The sequence below is a fragment of the Protopterus annectens genome, chromosome 1.part0, assembly GCF_019279795.1.
Source record: "Protopterus annectens isolate FY-2018-M chromosome 1.part0, PAN1.0, whole genome shotgun sequence".
Taxonomy (NCBI): Eukaryota; Metazoa; Chordata; order Ceratodontiformes; family Protopteridae; genus Protopterus; species Protopterus annectens.
This window is the reverse complement of record NC_056725.1, coordinates 1,530,028,039-1,530,052,913: the sequence shown is the minus strand read 5'-3', so window position 1 is coordinate 1,530,052,913 and position 24,875 is coordinate 1,530,028,039. Positions and strand designations below refer to the sequence as shown.

At 37.3% G+C, this 24,875-nt stretch overlaps 1 protein-coding gene across 1 annotated transcript in view; it reads right to left on the bottom strand.

Annotated features, from left to right (window-relative positions):
* Positions 1-24,875, bottom strand: part of PLG (plasminogen) — a 791,307-nt gene that overhangs the window by 342,021 nt on the left and 424,411 nt on the right. The window contains exon 6 of the mRNA XM_044067896.1: positions 19,398-19,518. Within this exon, the coding sequence (XP_043923831.1) occupies positions 19,398-19,518 (121 nt within the window). The remainder of the gene's footprint in view (positions 1-19,397; positions 19,519-24,875) is intronic.

Genomic DNA, 24,875 nt, shown 5'->3' with positions numbered 1-24,875 from the left:
AACAGGCTTGGAGATAACTGACACCTGTATCTGCCTCCCCAACCCTTTACTCATCGGATGCCTCTCCATTTATGGGTATTTTAGTTTATGTGTCATGGTGTATGGCCTATATCCAATGTATGACGTTTTCTTCTACTTGCCTTTGCTACAGTGTGTTCCATAAGAATTTTTACTTCACCATGTCAAAAGCCTTCAGCAGGTAAAAGAGCAGAGCTCACCTTTACTTTCATGCTTCTGTTTGTCCCTGTACAAAAATTCCAGGAGGTCCACTAGATGTTTTTACTGCCTTCCTTTCATTCATAAAGCCACTTTTGCCCGGCTTGTATTATTTTCATCAATACGTCTTCCAGTCTTCCTGCTCATATCTTTGCCAAAATGTTGACATCTGCTTTAATCAAAGAGATAGGCCTATAAGCTCTCACTTCCTCTCTTTCTCCTCCCCTTTTGATACCATTGTTAACTTGGCCCTCCTCATAATTTTAGATATTTTGCCCAACTCCTGTATTCTCTTGCATTCTTCCTTTAGGACCTTCCATATTTCCTCTTCTCCCTGTTTGTACAACTCTAAGTGAAATCTATCTGTCCCTTGAGATTTGTCACCTTTGTCTTGTATATGCATTTCCTTATCACATCCCTTGTTACCTCTGCACTAAGCTTGTTTCTTTGTTCATCCTCCAGTATAAGTTCCATTCTGAGACTTCTTTCTCTTCCTGTTGTTGGTAAATCTCCCAGTAGTACTGAATACATTTTCCCTATTGGTTAAACAGGAAGACACAATGGAGTTTCTCAATGTGCAGATTATAACTGACAAAGTCTTACAATCTATATTGTAGCAAGCTATAAGTCCCCTTCTATATCCTGTGAAACCCACACCTCATACTTAGACCTACTGAAGGCATTCACCATTCAACCAAATACCTTAGTCATGGGGGACATTACTTACCCTTCTACAGCCAGGAAATCCAATAAGTCCTCAAATTTGCAGGCACAGAGACTTCTGGACTTTGTAAACACAAATACTTTACAACAAATAGTGCATATGCCTGCTAAAGATAAAAACACATTGGACCTGGTGCTCACAAATATGGTTGAATGCCATACTCCTTATCCCCAGTGTCATATCCTCCCTGGCAAAGTCTGATCACAACGCTATCTCCCTTGAAATAAACATCAACTCAGTAACCCCAGTAAACCTTATAACACTTAAGAAGAAAACTACCGTTTATTAAGCAATAACTTGTCAAAATCCCATGCCCCTCCAAACCCAGAAAACACAGCAACCTATGATGAATTGTTCACAAAAATCTGTACAAGCATGTCATGGGCTGCATTGAGGCTGCTGTACCTACTAGAAGTAAGCCCAAAACAAACAGCACTGGTGGAAAACTAAATTAAACATGGTACACAAAGGAAGAAAAAAGTCACAGCTAAAATTTGGATATGTAACACCCAAAAGTATAACAATGTATTAATCAAACTAAACAGACAACCAAGACAGCTAATTAAGTTCAAAAATTCAATTTCAAAGTCAGGTTAGCTTCCCAGGCCAAAGACAATCATAAAGCCTTCGTCATGTATGTCAAAAACCTCAAAGAAGTACACAACAGTGTGCAGAACTAGTGATTAATGGAGCCACATTCACTGTGCTGGGGGCATAGCAAATCTACTGGCTTACAAATTCAGCTGGAGCTTTACCCTCAGCCACCCCCAAGAAATACTTGCAAGTAAAACGCCTCCAACTATAAATAGGCAGCAGATCCTGACTGCGCTGTCAATGGCCAAAAACACAACATCTGTGGGCCCTGATATTATCCCAGGATGTTCCTAAACAGCCAGAAATATGATCTACCAGGTCCACAGAAATCACGATTCAACTCTGGTCCCCGAACAGACTTTGTGCCAAGTGAATGGAGGACTGCAATGGTCATCCCTCTAAATAAGGGCTTTCCATCAATGGATCACAAGAACTACGTATTCATTAGTCTGACTAGTCATATAAGCAAAGCCATGGAACAAATTATCATGAAAATGATTAACAATGACATAGGAAAACTTCAGACACTGGACGCCATCCAATTTGGTTTCATCAAATGCAGGTTTTGTCTAATAAACTTGATGGAATTCTTCAGGAAGGCCACAAAGGGAATGGATGAGAGTAAAACAATGCATACTGCCCACCTTGATCTAGAACAGGTATCTGATACAATCCCATGCAGGCACTGTAAACATACTCATGGAAATAGGCATAAACCCCTATACAAGACATGGGAGCCAGCTGGCTCACCCAGGAAGTTAGGATTGGTGAGACCACCTCCCCAAAGAAGCTGGTCATCGGCAGAGTCACACAGAGTTCAGTGCTGGGCCAAATCCACTTTGGCATCTACAAGTCAAGTCCAGTCTCAAAGGCCATTTGCTGACCAAATTTGCAGATGATTACAAACTAGGAGCAGTCATAGAATATCCACAAGACACTAACATTTTACAAGAAGGTCTAATACAGACAAATGACTAGTGCCAAAGCTACGTCTTAAAACTCAATGCCAAAGAATGCATAATAGTACCTTTGGGAAGTCATCCTTCCTGGGAAACTATGCCATTGATAAAACACCTCTATGAGTAAACCAGGTAGTCAGGGATTTGTGAACATATGTAGATAATAATCTGGCCTTCAACCATGTGTCCAAGGTGGAAAATAAATCATTCTGTATCACTCGACCTATAAGGGCATGGTTTCTAGGTCGAGGGAAGTCATTGTACTAATGTAATCAGTCCTCACTAGACCTATCATTGAGCATAATGCCCATTTCAGTATGTACTTGACCAGGCACATGCAACAACTGGTGCTTCCACAAACGTTCCTCACCAAACAAATATAGGGAGGAAATATGATGTCCAATACATATCACCTCAAAACCATATCTCTATATTCTGTTTCTTAGAGGCTACTGAGAGGCAATCTATGCCTGGAGTACAAGAGGGCATCCTTGGATCCCACTCTAATGGACATTTTGCAGATCTGCAAAATGAATAGCATCAGAACAACTAGATCTAAGTGTCCAAACTTTGCCTGTGACATATATAGGGCATCTTGGTGGGACGGATATGTATTTCAGAGAATTCCCATTCTCTGATATAGGATCCCCATCTCTATAAGAGTTCTTCCCTAAGCCAATTCAAGTTTTATCTGAACCAGTGGATGAGAAATCAGAAATTCACCCTGGTCTGGCATCTATGTCTCTGATGGACAGTGGCAGTTATTAAATCATGTCCCAACACAGACACCTTAAAATACTGTCTAAGATACAATAACTCATGGAACACATTTGAGACTCACAAAGGCCCGCGTGACTGTTAGTCTAGTAAAGATCTCTGAACCTATGATTAGCTTGTCCTTCTCTAAATACTCATCTCCTCTCATCAGTCTCTATACCTCTGCCTCTGACTGCTTCTTCTTGTATTGCTTTACTAGCTGCTCCCCTTGAGCCTCCCCCACTACACATCAGTTGTCTCTCCAGTACCATTGTTGAATTTCTTGTTCTGCAATAGTTTTTCTCGCTGATTCCTATTCTTACAGCATTTTCTATGATACGCAGTGCTTCCTTTCTACCTTTGTATTTTGCAGGCTTCCCGCTGTACTACCTCTAGTTCTCTCTTCAGCTCCTCAGTCACCCTTCCTTCTATTTGCTTCTTCCTTCTGCTCTCATCCTTTTTGCCTGACAATGATATTTGTCCTTCCCACCAGTATTCTTACAATGATGTTTGTCCATCCCACCAGTATTCTTACAATGATCTTTGTCCATCCCACCAGTATTCTTACAATGATGTTTGTCCATCCCACCAGTATTCTTACAATGATGTTTGTCCATCCCACCAGTATTCTTACAATGATCTTTCTTTGCCCATCCAGTATTCTTACAATGATGTTTGTCCATCCCACCAGTATTCTTACAATGATCTTTGTCCATCCCACCAGTATTCTTACAATGATCTTTGTCCATCCCACCAGTATTCTTACAATGATGTTTGTCCATCCCACCAGTATTCTTACAATGATCTTTGTCCATCCCACCAGTATTCTTACAATGATGTTTGTCCATCCCACCATTCACCATTCTTCCAGTTTATCCCTGTCTTTCATATTGTCCTGCAGTGATCCATTTTTACTCATGTAGAGTTTACCTGACCTCTGTCTCATTCTATTTATAGATAGGTCAACTTCACAACCTTCTCAATGTTTTATGCTTATACTTACCATAAGACTCACTGTTGCATGATTTAATACGTAGCTCTCCTATATTTAGATTACTTCAATTATTTCTATTAGGTTAACCTTCGTTCCTGTGCCAACATTTTTCATGTGAAGGTGTAGTTCCTCTCAGATGGATATCTTCCCTTCATATAACCAGCCTCTCTTCCTGATTCATTCTTTGGGCTAGTTCTTGTCTTACCTTTTTGTTACATTCCGTCTATCCATACAACACATCTTTTTCTGCTTCTACAATAACATTGTGGTACCCCACATTACTTCTATTCCATCGTCTCTTGTCTATGCTCATTTAGCAAAATGTTCTTGTAATATCCTTCATCCCTGGTTGGTGCATATATGGTTCTCATTGTTCTAACATTCCCTGTTTGGAGATCCATCTACCTAGCCCACTTTTTATCAATTTCTCTGTGGTTGCCCGTAAACCTCTTCCCCATGCTTCTTTGTCCATTTCTCCCTTTGTGTAGACATAACACAGTGTCTTCTCTCTATCTCTCATTTTCAATTTTGTTTCTTGTAATACAACTTCTCTCTCCCATTATTTTTAACTCATTCTCTGCAATGGAGCACTTTGGAATTTGTACTCTAATTTCCAATGGGTGTGGCCTGACTCTTTTAAAAAATAAAGTTATCACCTCACAGTTCAACAAATGCTCATATCTCCATAACCATAAGTATTATTAAAAACTGCAAATTGCAAAATGTTCAGCACAAAGTAATCTTTACAGTGGTTGCATTCATTCAATTCTAGGTCTTAAAGTGGGTTTTGTAAGCCACAGTAAAAAGGGTAAATATGAATTTTATAATGTTTAATAAACAGCATATGATATCTCAGTAAACACTCAAGAAACATATACTGCAGGCAGCATTTTCTTACAGCTGTGAGCTTTCATATAAGGCTAAACAGTTCTGTCTATGTCAACTGACTGTTGAGATATTTAGAGAAATATAAAAATTAATACAATACAAATGAATGCTATATAAATAATATTAATTTTCATTCTAGCTGCACTCAAAATAGGTCAAATATGAATGCAGTTATGTCAACCATCAAGTTAGCTTTACAATGAAATCTTCTAAAGCCTTGTGTGCAGCATGGTTTTGGAATTATTAATGTAAATATGAACACATACTATTTAATGCCTAGAGGTGTCAGTAGGAGTTAACAGCAAGAACACCTGGCACCATCACTAAGCTGTATTGAGTAAACTTTTCCTGTATTCTCTTGATTTTGATACGATTTTATGTACCTCTAATATTTCTCATAATTAACTATATTTTCCTTCCTGTTTTTGCCAGTCCCTGTCCACTTTCTCAGTTGCTGCCATCTGGCAAAAAAAAAAAAACTTCATCTGGGTAACCCTCCTAGCTGAACATTGTGTTCTTTGGTGTCTTCCTGCACCCATACCTCTACCCCCATCTCATATCTCTTGATCCCGGTCTTTTGCTCTTGCATGGGCATAGGTATGCTCTGGACATGAGCCTTTTAAGACTTTATTTTGTTTCCTTCAATTGTTCCTCACACTATTGCATTGTATGCCGACCCAGTACTATCTCTTATTATTACATCATTTCCATTCACTGGTCTCTATACTCTACTATTGCTTACAGGTATGGTGCACCCCCTTCATTTGTGTGCTAGTCCAACAGTTGTATTGCTATTTTTACAGCTGTTTATTATGCTATGTATGCTTTATTGTTCCTTTAGTTCACATGTGTTTATGAGTTGTTCTTTGCCTTACTTTCCCATGATTCCCCCTGTACATTGCTTTTCATGCCCCTCAGTTGTTGCATCAATTATTATTTATTTTTCATAAAACCTAGATATTAAACTTCTGTTTAATGTAGTTTGTTGCACATGATTAACTACTTGTGAAACATACATTGCTTAACTTGGAGGGTTGCTCTTATGTGCCCCCCCACCCACACACACACACACACTTTGGCTGCATTACCCACCATTACCCTGGGAAATTATTCAGTTCCTGCCATTGTTTCTGAACTTTTGATGTTGTATTTTTTTTCTGGAGCAGGATTCACAAGGTCAGGATATGTTTCATTTAATACAAGATCCCTTTTCTGTCCACAGTCACCTGCCATCAAGTGTCCATTCCTTCCATTTATTTATCACTTCTGTCTTTCTATGGTCACTTTCAGTCCTTTAATCCTGCTTTCCACCTCTTTGACTTTACCATCCATCAAAAAAGCTTCTGACCAACTTGTTATTTGTCTAATAGTTCACTTCTGCATTGCTTGAACCACCTGTCTCACCATCCTCCCTTCACATTAGACATCTCACTTATCTGTCTCTGCTTCTGCTTCTTTTTATGTTTTTATGCTTAAATTTCCCTCGGGAGAGCCATCTCTTTATTCCCTTTGACATTACTCTTTCACTTATTTTCCTTCCATCATCTTGTCTCTTTGGTCATGTCCAATGATTGTCTTTATGATTTAGAGATAGAAGAATGAGAAGCCTGGTGATGTTTTTTGCTGCTGTTTGCTGACTCCCCACTCTATGAATCATCTCTATTAGAATTTAATGATTTCCTAATATTACTGTTTTCTCAAGTAATAGCTGAATTACAAATTGTTCTAGTTCACCATTGCATACTCTCTCTTACTCTAGTTATCCTGATGTTACTCCTTCCTGAGAAAAATTCAAGATCATGAGTCTTCTCTGTTTTTTATTATGCCTGTCAGTTACTGCAATTTGTTTATCTGTTCTGCAGCTCAGATTTAATTGCTGCCTTATCTCCCTTCAGATCTTGCAGCTTTCTCTGTACCCTTTCACTTCTGTTTCTTATTGTTCTCTTGTTTGTTTCAACTAACTCAAATCCAGCCCTACAGAGATTACCATTTCAAACACTTTGCACAATTTTCTTTTTTATTTGCAACTTTAAACGTAGCTACCTGCTTCGGTTTCATTTCTGCTTACTAATACTTCCTTTTTTCTTCCAGGGTTCCTATTAAATGATTGAAGACGCATTTGTTCAAATGAGTCTTGATTGAACTTGAAAGCACGAAAAGGCAAAATAGCGAAATGGCATATGAGTGAATTCTTTCCCTGGGAAAGTAATTGCTTGACCGCTTCTGTTACTTTGCCATTTTCGTCACTGTAGTACGATCTCGGATTTGGTATATTTAAGTAGAGGGGGTGTGGGGGGCACAACCCCCCACTTTATGTAATGTTTTAAAATATTTTTTTTTTTGTTTTGTAAAACAGCGATTTTATTTTTCCCTTGGAAAAAAATCGCTGTTCTAAGCGTTCAAGATTGTAAGCTTACTGTTTGCCATTTGTGAAACTGGTTAAAATGAATGAGTATTTGTTGTGAAGTAATGCTTTAAAATTAATGTAGAGCCAGCAGATTAACTATGATGATGAGATTTTATAATTTATTTTATCATGTTCTTACAAAGGGTTGGGAGGGTGACCTAATGGTTAAGGTGTTTGCCTTACAAACACAAGGTGCAGGGTTTGAGTCTCACAAGGGATAATTGGCTAGGCTTAAAATGGCTCGCAAGAGCAGTTAGCTTAGTACTAACCTATGAAAACAATGCAATGTGCCAGCTTGGTTTTCTTAGTTTATTTTTTATCCCTAATTTTAAATATTCATGAATATTATTTTAAGCAATGTCTCCTTTTCATAAGTCACACATGCTTTATATGTGCGATTGTTATTTTGAATTCCACCACTGTTTCTAATTCTGCAGGTTTCTCTGAAAAGCCATGTCATGCATCTACAATTCCCTCTGTACAAAACATTAATCTTATCACTTCTGAGCCATCCTTGGTCTAGTCTTAATATTAGATATCACATATTATCTGTTATCTAATCATTTTTTAAATAGGGAACCACATTGGGATCCTGTGCAATGATAATAAGCTTGCAAGTTAATGTTTTGTGTGAAACTGAATAAATATCTAGTTAAAATCAAGATAGGTAACATCACCATTCCCTCATTTATTTATTATTTGATTATCCATTCAACAAATCTGCAAGACTTACCTGAAATGAGCTTTGTGATTTGTAACGGACTAAATCATCTTCAAAGAGTTGTTAAAAAATGTGATCCAAAGTGGTCCTTTGTTATTATTTCCCTGTAACCTTTCATATTACCAGAAATGATGAAGATCATGCATCTTATAAAGCGTTTGGCATGGCCTCAGAGAAAGATGCAAAGTTAAACCATATTTTCACACAAATATCTGTTTTTTACAGTAACTGGAAGCTGCACTGATGTTACTGTGCAAACTGTAACCATGATGGCACACAGAAGGCTAAGAGGGCTTCGAGGATCAGTAGCCATCAAACTGGATATGTCTTTAGATACATGACTTGTTAAATGAACCATGAGGTGCCTCTGGACTGAAGAGGCCAAGAGTGATGACAAACTCATTGCACAGGTTATGCATACTGACTGCAGTTGTGGTAGAGTTAGGACTCATTCTCTCTCTCTCTCTCTCTCTCTCTCTCTATATATATATATATATATGTGTGTGTGTGTGTGTGTGTGTGTGTGTGTGTGTGTGTGCGTGTATATATATATATATATATATATATATATATATATATATATATATATATATATAAAAACACACATATATACATTTGTGTATGTGCAATATATCTATATCTGTATTTATCAATCTATGATTTAGATGCACTCAATTACACCCAAACATTAACGAAAATCAATGTCGACAAGGCACAACCTGATATTTACATATACTAACTCCAAAACTGCACAAGCCACAGATAACTCTGAGGCAGAAACCTGACATCCTTAGCAGTGCAGGTATATTCTAGCATTCATATACAACACAATTTAGTATAATCTTTGCTAAATGGAGATCACCAAACTACTCTCCCAGATCTTTTATGGTCTTCCTGTTCAAGTAAATAACATGGGCATGTCCTATGACCATATCTCAGAGAAGTTCAGAATTTCTTAGAATGTCCAGAGTTTTGCCACAAATTTGTAATCTATTCTTCATAAAATTTGTGGTTTAATGACAAATGATTGACTATTCAAGGTACTAAATAATTACACGTATTTCAGTTTCAGACTTCATATTCATATTATTCTGTTAAACTCATTAAATGTGCAGACGATACAACTATCATCACGCTTATCAGGAATGGTGATGAGTCTGCATGCAGACGGGAGGTTAAGCAGATGGCCCTTTGGTGTTGTCAGAATAATCTACTGTAGAGATGACAGTGGACTTAGGAGTGGTACTACAATATTATCCCCCTCTTTATATTTAATACTACCATGTCAGTTGTGGGATCCTTCATTTGGGATGTATAATCTCCTGGGACTTAAAGTGGGACACCAATGTAGGGTCCATCATAAAAAAGGCACAACAGAGAATGTACTTTCTGTGACAGCTGAGGAAGTTCAACCTCCCACAGGAACTGCTGATTCAGTTCTATACAGCAGTTGTTGAGTCTGTTCTCAGCTCATTCATACAGTGTGGTTTTGTTTCTGTCTGATCATGACAAAAATAGGTTACATTGAATACTCAGGTCTGCTGAAAATATCGTTGCTGCTAGTTTGCCCTCCTTACAAGACCTGTACTATTCTAGAGTCATCAATAGGGCAGGGAAAATCATCACTGACACTTCAGATCTAGGCCACCATCTTTTTGAACTTTTACAATCGGACAGGCTTTATAGATTAATACACACCAAAACAAGCAGATATCTAAGAATATTGTTTTCCACAGGCCGACAAATTCATAAATGGTTAAATCAGCATATTAGGTTGGAGTATTCTTTTTCACAGGCCTCTGATGATTCTGCAGTATTCTTTACATATTGTTAATACTTGTTTCTTTCAGAGTTTATTTCAGTATTTCTTGCACCGAGCTGCACTTTGCACCTCGCATGTATATGTATATTTACTTTTTTGTCTTGTTCTTACTAGTTGCATGTATGTTGTTTGTGTTGTTCTTAATAGTTGTATGTATGTCATTTATGCAATTCATACTTGGAGAGTCACTGAAACTGGAGTCAGATTCCTTGTATGCATGTATACTTGGCCAATAAATGTGATTCTGATATCATTCAGAAAATGCATGATAGCAGAAAACATGTTATTCTAGCAACTTTCTAAAAGCAACATTTAAAATCAGTCCATATTTTTGAGCCTTTGCCTCCCATTATTTTTGGTTTTGTATTGATATGTTTTGCTGAGAGGTTGAGAAGTATGCCTGTGAATCCATAGTAAGACACACAGATGTACGACTTACTAGGCTGACCAAAGAAAGGGTATTCATGAGCAGCCTCTCAGGTGTTAGGCTATGACAGGTTACTAAACACTCAGGTATAGTCATCCCAAGTGGACATGCAACATGGTCATTTTACACATAGGTGTGAATGGCTTGAGACGCACATCCCTAGACCATATGATCTGAGACACAGTGGACTTCTGAGTGCGTGTCTTGAAGTTAATGTGTGGCTAGTCTTGAGTTACATGCTATCTACACATATGACACCACAATATAAACAGCTCCAACATGTGTCTACCTTAAAGAATGTGTTCATCAGTATTAACTGCTTTGGTAGGGGCTGCCTGCATCTCTCTCCTTAGGGCTTTTGCATACTGGCAAAATCCTTTCTCCACAGGTCTTTTTTAGCCAATGTCACTCCACTCCATCTGCCAGTCTACTCATACCAAACCTGGATAAAGTAGTGATGCCCTCCCTAGAATCCTTCCTGTCCCTAGAAAATATTGTCATCTATGTCATCACCGAAAGATGATTCGAAGTCATTAATAATGCACTTTACCTACCACAATTCAACATTTCAGAGCTGCTACTGAGGCTTCACTGTTATTAGTGGTGTAGCATCCATATTCCTTCACAACTAGACACTGTATGGCAAAGTAATGACCTTGAACTCCTTCATATCCTAGTAACTATCCTTCTTAATATCCTAGTAACTATCATTACAACTCCCTGCCACATATTAGCTAACTATGGAACCTCTTCTATGATGGCCACAACCACTGACTCACACCTAAAAACACAAAAACCCTACTATACAAACAATAGAAACATTAATAAATAAATAGAAACATTATAATACTATGTGATACATATATAGTTACCTCAACATTGCTCAGGTCTGACTACTACTCTGTAGTTTTCAAAATTAGAACCCAGCATGCACACAAACCCTACTATACTAGGGGATTTCTCTAAAACAGACGTGTTGCAAGTAGCCAATGACTTCATACAGTTCAAATGTCTCCTCCTCTTGAGGACCCAGTAGCTGCATCTGCAGAAATCTTCTAAGTTCATTTCAATGCCTACATTAAAACATCAGTTCCAGTCTTCCACAAAGAAGATATCAAAGTTAGGAAGAAATCCCTATGGTGGACTACTGTTGTAAAGAAGCTATACAATAAAAACTCCTCAGACTTAGGATAAAACTGAAAACCTAATGTGTGAAAACCTGAACTCAAGATATCAGACAATGAAGTTATGTATCCATCCTTTATTGACCAGGTTAGGCCCACTAGACTAGAAGCTTCTTTTAAGGGGAGACCTGAAGTGGTATTTATACTACTAAGGGAAATTTAGTCAGGACACTGGGGACCTTCCTCTACTCATCATAGGGGACACAATTCAGTGTAGTGCTTCCTGTCTTCTCTTCCCATAGGGGACACAATTCAGTGTAGTGCTTCCTGTCTTCTGTTCCCATAGGGGACACAATTCAGTGTAGTGCTTCCTGTCTTCTGTTCCAAGCATGAAGGTGGCTCAGAGAAGCAGGCGGCATGGAGGAGAAGGATAGCGTGGCAGTTGCCATAGAGAAGGAAAATGCTGTTAATTGAACAGCTGTTGAAGCAAAGATGATCGAGGAGGGTAGGAAGAGGCTGGGAAGGAAGAGAATGGCAGTGATAATGTAAATGAGGTGAACGGAGGAGAAAAACGGGCAGAGGGTGTCACGATGCTGGATTGTGACGATATTTTTTCAGCAAAAGCTGTTTGCAAAATGATATTTCTGCAACAGAATGTATTATTACAACCCTCCAATCAGGAAGGTTGTGGGATGTCTACTTAAAAGAACTATTGCATCAAAGTGAGCCAGAAAACAAAAATGCAGCATCATGGGGGGAGAGAATCGAAAGAATTCAAGATAATGAAAATACACAAGAGAACAAAAGAAAAGAGATCATACGGGGAGACAGTGGGAGAAGCTCAAAGAAAAGAAAAAAACGTATAAATTAGAAGGACAAAACGTAGAAATTAGAAGAAAATTCCATTTAAGTATAAGCAACAAGATGGAGAAGGAATTGGACAGGTATGAGGTATGGGGCAGCATCATAGCACCACTGGAGATAGAACCCATGGAGGCAAGAGCCTTTATTTGTATTAATAAGGATACATTCTGTGACATTTTCTTTGAAGAGGCTCAACACAGAGAAAAATGCATACAGCAATATAATAAAAGAAAAGACAGTCATCCATGGGAACTAATATGTCATAAAGGTTTTTAATTAAAAAGTAAAAAAGAACATGTTTGTGCAATTTAGAGCTGAAATTGAAATATATGATTTGAAAAAGTATTTAAAAACTATAACTACAGACATTTTGCATGTCATACAAATATATGATAATAGAGGTTTATGGACTGGGGGTGGGAATGCGGTGTAATATTGAAAATGCAAGATGAAAAAATGTGCGTTTACCTAATATAATTAACACTGAAGGAAACAAAGGTATGGTGAGATATTGGGGACAGCCTAAGGCATGTTTATGTGGTAAGGATAATCATTTAATTAGCAATTGTGATAAAAGAAGAGACAAGATTTTTAACAATGATGAAAGATTATAAAGATAGAAACTATGGGGAGGAAAGATAACTTGGAATTTTGGAAACGAGAGTTGTTTTGGAATAGCTGTATTCTATAGAAATATAATAAAGATATTAGATATGACTTTAGCAAAAATGGGCAGACTAACTATTGTACATCCAAAATGGAAAGAACAAGTATATAGGATTATAACATTATATGTTTATACTAACTGTAAAGAAAGGGAAAGCTTATTTCATCAGGTTTTAGACTATTTTGTGATCATTATGGATATTATAATGACAGGAGACTTTAACTGTAATTTAAGAGTCAAGCATAAAAAGAAAGGAAATCATATTAGAAGTTATTAGATGTGGTAAGTTAAAACTTTGGGACAAATGTTTATGCACATACAAAAGGGGTATGCATAGAATTGAAATAGATTATTTTATACTATCAGAAGGTTTAGTTATAGGAGAAGGAGAGGTAGTTGAAATAGGATTTTCTGATCATATTGCAATATGGATAGAGATAAAAGAAAACAAAGAGTGTATAAACATAGGCAGAGAAATAAAAAGCATACAATAAAAAGCATAGAATAAAGAAGGAAAGAGATTAGTAATACAGTTTTTATAAACATTGGCCTGAATGGTGACTAATGTTAAAGGAAAACTATAAAAAAGTTTTCAGAAGTGGCAATATGATGTGAGAAAAGTAGAGAAAGAAAAAGGAACATATAGTGATGCATTGGATGATTTAGAACATAATGATAGTAAGTATTTTGACAAAGAAAAATAATCATATGAAAGAAATCAAGAAAAAATACAATAATTATTATATAAGCAAAGTTACTTTTACAAGGAAAAAGAAAATAAGTATCAAGTTACCTAAGCCGATTAGTAAAGGAAGATGGTAGTGTAAGGAGAGAAATAAAAAAATGTAAAAGGAAAAATAGAAAGAAATCAGGAAAAGATTATGAGTAATGTAGTACAATATGTGCAAGAAATATTTAAAGAAAAAAGAAGGTAATGAAAAAAACATGGAAAGTAAAAAGTTAACAGACAAAGGGAATAAAACATTGGAAAAGGAGATTTCTTTAAATTAGCTAGATAAATTATTAGGACAAGTAAATATAGAGTTGGCTGTAGGCCTAGATGGAATAGGATATGAAATGTATAAAACATTAAGGGACTGGCAAAAAATATTTTTTAAAGATTTTGAATGAATAGTTAAATGAAGGTGTTATGTATAAAAACTATGTAGTGGAATACTTAAATTCATACAAAAGAAGGAAGATAGAAGACAATTAAAGAACTGCATACCAATAGCATTGAATAACAATGATTATAAGACCTTTATGAAAATAATACAAAAGAGATTTGAAACTAGAATGGAAAATATTATGGAAGACAGCGTAGTATAAATGGGGAAAGGTTGTCAAGAATTATTAATGACAGAGAAACTGTGAATGATATTATGAATAGAAAGGAAGAAGCAAAAATCATGGTAGGAGATATTAATAAGGTATTTGACATAATTGAACTTGGAATCTTATGGTTAATAATGAAAGAGTAAAATATAAGTGAAAAAGTTAGGAAATGATGTATGTTAGCATACAGTAATAATAAAGTAAAAATATTTGATTGGTTAAGCCAAGAGGTACATATGAAGAGTGGTATAAGACAGGGACGTCCAATGAGCTGTATTGCCTCAGTTATGAATGTGATAATATGTAAACTAAATTAAAAAATTAATGAGCCAGTGTATATAACAGCTGAAGTGTTAAGGATTCCAGTTCTGTTAACATATGCAGATGACATTATAATAATTGCAAAAAAGAAAAATTGTATAAAAGTAGTAATAATTTACACAAATGAGTATCTACAGATGAGATGGATGGCTTTAAATAAAGAGAAAATTAAAGGATTAAGTGATGTGCAAAGATCTGGGGTATATATTTACAATGAAAGAAAGATCTGGGGTATATATTAACAATGAAAGAAATTTCTGTGTTAGGTAAAACATTTGGGAATGAAGATGTAAGTAGAATTCAATGGGAGAAAACAATACAAGAAATGAAGCAAACTTGTCTTTTCTGGAGAACATATGCATTTTCATTAAGAAAAAATGGCATATTTTATAAATTCAGTACTGATGGGGAAAAATAGCATACTTAGCAAGTGTATCTATGTTCCAACAGCATTTGAAAATGAATTATTGCAGATATTTTTCATTTATATGGGGTTCTTGATTAAACCCAGTAAAAAGGAGTTTTGTGTGTAAATAAAGAAGAATGAGGTTTAGAGTTAATTAACCCAGTGGTATACACTGCCTCATTACATTTGTTCAAAGTGTTAAAGTGGATAAATGAAAAAGATGAGAGATTAGGAGTAAAACTGCATAAATATAAGTATGATACATTTTGTGGTATGGTAAAATGAAAAAGAGTGTATAAATGAAGAAATAAAATACTCTTTTCAATAGGTGCCATCCACCTGAATTTACATCAACTCAAGCAGATGAGACCTTAGTTTAACATCTCAACTGAAGGACGACACACTCAAGAGTGCAACACCCCCCTTATACTGCATTGCAGTGTCAACAGCTGATCTTTCTGGTGTGGGAATAGAAGTCACAGCCTTTTTCACAAAAGGCAAGTGTGCTACCTGCTGCACCACTGACACTGTTGATACCGCAAATCAAATTCATCAAGCTTAAGTATGAATTAATATTGCTTCCACTAGCAAGGATAATCTTATGTCATGTTAAGCTATGTTAGGAACATCAGGAACAGTGCCTAGCATTGTGCTGAGTTGATTCATCACAATATCATCAACTCAGACCCTGGGGACATACCAAGAATATTATTAGATACATTTAGTTTTGCCTTTCCCCTTACTTTCACCTTTAGCTTATCAAACATGGAAGCATAGGCTGGGATTCACGAAGGCACCATGATGTGTACACCTCCATGTACACAATCTGGTACTTTTTTTCTGATTCAACAACCATGCTAACATTGTGCTGCATAATGCCCTAGGATGAAGATGAGAAGTTCCACCTGCCACCTAGAGCTGGCCATGAAGACATGCTGAATGCTAATAGCATATGCTAATTAGCCATGTGCTCTCTTATCCAGAACTATCTGCAGTAAGGCATCTACATGCTACGAGACTCAGGAAATTGCTTAGCCAAGTAAATCAGCACAGCTGTCCCCATGACATTGTGGAACTGAACATGGCAAAAAGGTTTTGTTCAACTACCTGTCACAACTGTGGTATGGAAATCTCAGTTAAGGGAAACACTGCACATCAAGGGCATGGACATCAGTACAAGGGTCAAGGGCTAAGAGGAAGACTAGACACCAGAGATGTATTTAAAACATCAGGGCCATAATAGCACCAAGTTCAGGATGGGACTCGGGGGGGGGGGGGGGGGCTGAGTGTCGGACATTCAGAGACAAGCAAATTACTTGATAATGAGGTCTTATATCACCATAGCTAACCTGTCTCTGAATCATAAAGTATGGTGTTGTGGGATCAGAACCTTTTTAGATTGAAGTATACGGCTCATACTAGGCCTGCAAACTAAAAACTATTGGGTACTATTATTTTATATTACAGCTCTAGTAGCCTATAGGTAGCTCTCTGGCACAGTCTCATTTTGAAGCTATCGATCGCTGACAAAATGTTAGCTATTGGCAAAATGTCACAAAATACATAAATGCCAAATGTTAGCCTGGATTGCTCTGCTATGTAGGAAAAGGAGGAGACACAAAGAAAGAGCTGTGGATGAAGGCAAGGTGGTTCATACAGCCTATCTTGATCTGGCCAAGGTCTTTGATACCATTCCCCACTCAGAAATCAGAGAAAAACTCACTAAGCTAGGCATCAACCCCTATATCATCAGGTGGGTTGCAAACTGGCTCACAGGTAGAACCCATAGTGTGAAAGTAGCTAACTCCAAGTCAGACTGCCAACCAGTAATGAGTGGAGTCCCACAAGGTACGGTCCTGGGTCCTCTCCTGTTTGGTATCTCCTTCTCTGAAGTCCAGGCCAACACGAAGGGACTGTGGCTGATAAAGTTCGCAGATGATTGCAAGTTGGGAGCTATTATTATCTCCCCGAGTGATGCTGACATCCTACAGAAAGGCCTCACTGAGACCAACGATTGGTGTCAGAACCATGGCCTTAAGCTCAATGCCAAAAAATGTGTCGTCATCCCCTTTGGGAGAAACCCAGTTCCCATGAATTATCACATTGATGGTAGTCCACTGAACACAGAAGGGATTATAAGAGATCTTGGAACACAGGTTGACAGCAACCTCTCTTTTGACCACCACATTGCCACTGTGGTCAGAAAGTCCTTCTATGTGGCACATCTCATTACTAAGGGTTTTGCATCCAGGCAGAAAGAGGCCATTGTTTCACTCTACTCTTCCCTCAATAGGCCAATCATTGAGTACAATGCCCCATTTGGCATGTACCTCACTAAACACCTAAAACAAGTGGAGAGGCCACAAAAGTACCTCACAAAGAGGATCCTAGGCCTTAAACATTTGTCCTATATAGACAGAGTAAAAAAACTCCAACTATTCTCTGTCTCATATCGCCTACTTAGAGGCATTCTCTGCTTGACTTACAAAGCCATATCTGACCCAGCTGTGTTATAAATGCTACCTCTAAAGAAATCCCAATCCCTCGGCATCACATGCTCCAGAGACCTCAACTTCATTACCACAATCAACAGAATATGCTGCAGGGGCAGGTTCATAACCCAGAGACTGCCCATGTTATTGAACAGACTTCCCATACATGTCAAGCAGAGCACCTCACTGGCCTTCAAGAGAAATCTTGATGAGTGGATGGGAAACAGAAAATTCATCCCAGGTATAACTCCAGTGGCTTTACTCGACAGAGGTACTGGGAACTAAGGTCAGGTGGCATGATGCCAGGGTAATCCTATGGGCTAGGCTTGTAAAGGCCCCAGGGCCAATAGCTTAGTACACACCTATTAACCTAAGAAAGGCCTCACTGAGATCAATGATTGGTGTTGAAACCATGGCCTTAAGCTTAATGCCAAAAAATGCTTCGTCATCCCCTTTGGTACAAACCCAGTTCCCACTAATTACCACAATGATGGGAGCCCACTGAACACTGAAGGTATTATAAGAGATCTGGGGATGCAGGTTGTCAGCAACCTCTCCTTTGACTACCACATTGCCACTGTGGTCAGAAAGTCCTTCGATGTGGCATATCTCATTACCAAGGGTTTTGCATCCAGGAAGAAAGAGGTCATCGTCTCTCTCTACTCTTTCCTCATTAGACCAATCATTGAGTATAATGCCCCATTTGGCATGTACCTCACTAAACTCCTGAAACAGGTGGAGAGGCCACAGAAGAACCTCACAAAGAGGATCATAGGCATTAAACATATGTCCTCAATGGACAGACTCAAAAGACTCCAGCTATTTTCTGTCTCATATCGCCTACTTAGAGGTGATCTCTGCTTGACTTACAAAGCCATGTATATCCCAGCTCTGTAAGAAATGCTACATCTAAAGAAATCCCAATCCCTCTGCACCACACACATTGGAGACCTCCACTTCATTACCACAATCAGTAGAATATGCTGGAGGGACAGGTTCCTCACCCAGATACTGCCCATGCTCTGGAAAAGATTTCCCATACATATCAAGCAGAGCACTTGACTGGCCCTTTTCAAGAGAATTCTTGATGAGTGGATGGGAAATAGAAAGTTCACCCTGAGGATCACTCCAGTGGCTCTACTTGATAGAGGCACTGAGAAATAATGTCTGGTGGCATGATGCCAGGGCACTTCTATGGGCTAGGCTTGTAAAGGCTCCAGGGCTATTAGCCCAGTACACACCTATGAATCTATGAACCTATGAGTAGCATACACCAGAAAAATCGTTACTTTGCTATGTTTTTCACTGATCAAAGTTTGAAACAGATATGATAGTTTTGTTCTTTACCTTAGTTTAATTATACTTTTATATGAACTGCACACTACAACTCATCTCACAGAGATGAAATAGTACAAAGTGGCATATGATTACAACTGATTTGTCATATTAATAAATGCTCTGCTATTAAATTAATATATAGATACAGATATAGACATAGATGTACACCTATGTGCACGTGTGTGTGTGTGTGTGTGTGTGTGTGTGTGTGTGTGTGTGTGTGTGTGTGTGTGTGTGTGTATGTGTGTGTGTAAGTGCATGCACATGGCATGTGCATCTTTACCTAAATTTTTAAACAAATTTATTTTTAATTTTACTTTTTATTAATTGTTTATTACTTACAAAAGTGGTTTGTAGCCATGATTGTGAGGAAGCTGGGTGTCCCATCTCTGGCATTCGGTGCCAGATTCTGTTTTTGCCACCTTTCCACGATAATTTTCTCCACTGCAGAATATACATTCCTCTGTTGAAAAAAAAACTCAGTTAAAAAGTTTAATGGCATACAAGTAACAATAAAGGATCACATCAGTATTTTGGATTTTGCAATCTAATTTCTGGTCATGTTTTGTTACTGCATAGCAATTATGTCTTTCTATGGGAATGAGATATTTCCATTTCTAACTGTGGCATTCACTAGTTTATGCTGGTGAGTGGGTAGTACACTATTTTAGTGAGACTTAAAAAGAGAGGTTAGGCTCACAGGGATTGCTCTTGTAGATGTGGACACATTTAGGCAACATATCTGCACAAGCTGTGGTTCTGCCACAAAGCCTACAATTGGTGGCCTTAACTAAAGAGGAAGCCATTGATACTATTCTTCCTCCAGCCACAGGCTTAACATTTAGAGGGCAGGAAAATATCCATAAATCCATACCTCTGTCTATGAAGGTCTTCAATGGGTTCAGCATGGGGTTCTGATAACAACAGCTACCATTTAGACTGTTGGCACTGAAAAAAAAAAATCTCTGAACAAAGCATCTTTGTGTGAATATTGTTTTTTAAAACATTCCAGAAGATTCCTAGATGTCAAAATGTAATAGCTGGTGGAATAATTTTCTGTTCTTATGATATTAGCAAGATTAAACTACTAAAAAGCTCTATTAAAAGTTCTAAAACTATTAACTCTTATGTATGTTTTAACACACCTCCTTATACTGCTGAATACCTATATGTACTCCACAAGATGTAACATAGTCTGGAATATATGGTGTTTAGGGATAATGTATTTTTTCAATCCTACTCAGTAGCAGAAACAGAGTTTTAAAATAACTGCAGTAAAATATGCATCATAAGACATTCCTCAAAGCTACATAGTGTATATTAACAAATGAATCCACTCTAGCCTCAATCTTTGTTATAAATTGTGTTTTACTCTAATCTATACATCTATAGGTACAACGTAACTTTGTCAGCCCTTGATCTTTGTGTTTCATGAATGTCTCTGACTTATGTATGTTACAAATGTCTTATGTGGCACTTTTCTCTCCAGACCCCTGCTGAAAAGGTGTCTTGAATAGCCCAGTTCAACTCTTCCAGTACTAAATACCAATTAAACTAAAGTTATGTGAGTCTAAATGAATGAATTTAGAAATGTATAAATGTTATGCAACATATTCTCATTCATTTAATTTTTAAAACTTTGTTTTATTGCTTGTCATCTTCAGTATGTTTGAAGGTGGACAATGCTTGGGATTTTTTAAAAAGTGTCAAGCCAGTGCTGCCTAGGGTCTGGCTTGGCTCTTAGAGCCCACTATAAGCCAAGACAGAGCAGACAAATGAAGCAGTAGCTCGGTTAAAATAACTACATTAGGAAGTCTAGAGGAGATGACTTAAGTAACAAAAAAAACCAAAACTACAGTTACAGAGAAACAGACATTGACATTGCCAGCATTCACTCGAATAAATGCTGATAGCATTTTGATCACACTTCCTAACGGCTTGTAACCGAGCACCCCCTTCACTATGCCAAAGCTAAAGGTGTATTGACAATGAAACATGGGGAAAGAAATATAATAAGCACACCATGTAAGTACATCCGTTTGTATGTAGGAATGGGAATGCTGCTTTGACTAGTGCAAAAATTCATTTTTTCCTTTTCTGGTCTAATCATGATTTAGCACACATTAGTTTCACCACAGTTTGCAAGAAATGATCAAACAGCCCCAAGGTAACAACGAGATACATTGCCTAAATGGAACAACAAAAGCCGTGTGAAATGTTGGATTTTGTTAGCTTTATGTAAGAAACAATATTTTAGTTCCCTTAAGGCATCCCACAGTGATAAAAATATCAGTGTTCTTAATGACCAACTTGTACAAAATGCAAACACTGTCCCAGTGGACTTTGCTTCCTCTGAGAAGGTACACCAGCTCTGAATGAAGTTGCTACAGAATAATAATAGCTACAGAATAATAATAATAATAATAATAATAATAATAATAATAATAATAATAATAATAGCAAATGTTGCTGTTTGATAGATATTGTCCCCCAACAGCAGATGTCAGTCATAACTGCTCTTTACTCTCATGTATTTTATGACCCCTAAAATGATAAACCATTTCTGTACACTAATTTCTCACTGAGAAAAGAATGTAAAATGTAAGAACTAAGGTAACATTCTGCTATTTAGTTTTTGATCAGTAAACACATACACTATCCTGAACAAGTCATAACACTTTTATTTGCCAGCAGTGATTATATGATGGCCTTGTGCTTTCATGTACAAGATGCAGCCACACCCCTTCTCAAAAAGGTAGTCTAGTTCTCTGCATATCTCTGATACTTGATGGTGAGGAAAGTGAAAGATGAAAATGAAACAACTTCAGTAATATGGTACTTTCAACATGTTGCTCTTGAGCACATATATTCACGTCAAACATATACTAAGCACCTCTTGGAGAGTCATAGTACTGAACTAAAATCAGGGACAGTTGGGAGACTGGGGCTTACCTCAGTAAAAACAATGAAACACAAAAAGAATTCTATCCATGCTGTCCTTAGCATTGGTAGTGCTATCCAAGCTCTCCTGATCTCTCTTTCAACACTGAAACAGCCTCCTCCCCTCCATAAAAGCATCCGAACACTCTGGAGTAAAGGAAATAATACATTCCTCATCCTAAAAATGAGCTGCAAATCTTTTATAAAAGAATTCCCAACTACAACATCCTGCAATAGTCCTTACCCATGAAAAAATGTTTAAATTATCTTCAATTTCAGCACTGTGGCATGTGGCATCACCATTTCTGGTATTCCTGCCAATTACAATGCTTAGATACACAGACCAAACCTAATAGAAAGCATTTTTAGCTTGCAAGTCTGGTCTGAATCAACTGTCAGCTGTTAAAGAAACAAACAAACAAAAAAAAAACTTGTGAATGTGGCTGAACTGTTTTTTTTTTTTTTTTTGCCTCATTAACCTGCCGGATTACAAACCAGGGCTAAGCTTATACTCAGTTTTGAATCAAGCTCAAGTCATGAGTAGCTTGCCTGCCTCTAATTATATTATAAAATTTGTTACTGTATAGCATTGCTCTCTCTCTCTCTCTCTCTCTCTCTATATATATATATATATACTTACAAGAACTGATATGTTAGTGTGTTTAGTACTTAATATAGCTTTGCCCCCTTAAAGATTATTTTGCCACTTTCAGGTCTAATGTACATATGATCTATACTGGAGAAGTTATAAAGAATCTACAATGAAGTTAGTGTTTTATTATAATTCAATAAAGTGTTTTACAAAAGGAAAAGAAAACTTATATGATGAAACAAAGTAAGAACTAAAGGAGGAGACAACCTCAGGGGAAGGATTAACAGAAAAAAAAATTTAAAAAGTTTTGACTTCATCAGTTTCTTGAAATTGTTTTAATGTTGCTTGTCCAGAACTTGAGAGAAAACCAGTTCCAAAGAATTGTTGCTGACTAAACTAAGATCACCCAAGCAGAGGTTTCTAGATGGTTCAGTAGAACAGGCAGATACCCCTCATCTGATGTCCCAGGCAACCTTGTTGAAATATAAGAAGTCTGTAAATAGTTGACAAAATAGGTCCAACATTGCGCACAATCATGTTAGAAGCAATGTTTATGCATCTGTCAGTGGCAGATCATTGGAGCTCATTCAAGGGTAGGAAGGATGTGACACAACTACAAATTCATTCTTAGCACCCTAGCCACAGAGTTCTGTATCTTTTAAAGTTAAATCAGATCTGCTCTGTTAATCCAAGGTAGGGATATTCCAGTATTATTATTATAATGTATTCATTACCAATGCAACAGTCACAACTGCTAACTCTCAGAGTTGTATGAGGATTTTTTTAAATGGTAATGTGATCTCTTTACAATACCCAATACATTCAACCCCTGAAGCTCTCTGCACTCTAAAGGATGGATAGTGGACCAATTAGTCTCAGAAATGACTTTCAGCAAGTATAATGAACAACAAGAATTAAACTATTTAAGTGCTGTGCTGTGTCGGTGAAACTAATATCACTTATCAATCAAGGGGATATGGTCTACTCTTCAGATGCGCATGGTAAATCAAGAAGAACCAGAAAAGAATGTAACCTTAAATCCCTGGCTACAAGTAGGTCACTGAAAACCCTAATCAGCACTGTATCTGTACTGTGTCATTATAAAGTCAGATTATAAGATGTTAGAAAGGAATATATCTGCAGGAAAACATAATTTCTTAATATCCTTATCAATAAATGTCAGGGTAGAAACATAGTGGTAACTTCCTAGATGACACAATTGCAGAGATATTTTGAGTCTAGTGCTCACCAAAACTTCTTTTAAGTTTGACACAAATAACCCATATATCAGCTAAGGCTAAACAATCTTGAAAATGATTATTCCCAGAGAATACAAACATTTAATATGTGTTGTGTGACTGGGATCAAATCCATTAATCATATAGCATGAAGATGAAACTGACAGACTCAAACTCAGCCAAACTAAAAATTCGTAATTCAGCTACAGACTCCCCAGTGTAGTGAATCCACATCATTTGAGAAAATTAACTACATTTTGTCAGCTTTGTCAAATAAAGTAGTCAGTTCTACAATGAGATCCAGAGAAGGCTTCATGAGTATTGAGACAGGTAGGGTTGCAGAAGCGATTTGCCAGCAAAAATAGTTGTGATGACTGCTTTGACACAAGATCTCCTTGGACATGCTCTGTCGCTTTTTGTTTTAAATTTCAGACTGATGTGCTGAATAATAAACACCTGGACAAGGATTATCTTGACTAAGTAGCAAGAGGTGTGGCCTTCCCAAGTACCATAGTCATCCAGAGTAAACCATGTGAGGGACTGGGGAAACATTTCAGAGAAGTGTATATGCTCCTGATGAAATGCTCCAAGATTTTTCTTCTGGTCAGGGAATAAGTACAGACTTAGAAGCAATTCCATCACCAAGGACATATTTAACTGACTTCATGTAGGTAACATTTTTATTTATTATTTCTCATAGTTATATTATTTCAATTTGACAAACAGGGTAGAATGTTGGTCAAAACAGACCATTTTAGGATCTGCCAAAGTACATAAAAATATGCATCAAAATGACAATGGAAGAGCACTGGCAAAGACACAGAAAATGGTAATATAAGACTTATTTTAGTAATCCACTAAGAGTTGCCTGGAAACATAGTAACACGTTACAAATGAATTATATAATACATGAGCAGGATCTTCAAACATGAGTTTAAATAATTTAGCTAATGAAGTGTGTGTGTGTGTGTGTGTGTGTGTGTGTGTGTGTGTGTGTGTGTGTGTGTGTGTGTGTGTGTGTGTGTGCATGTGTGCGTGTGTGTGTGTGTG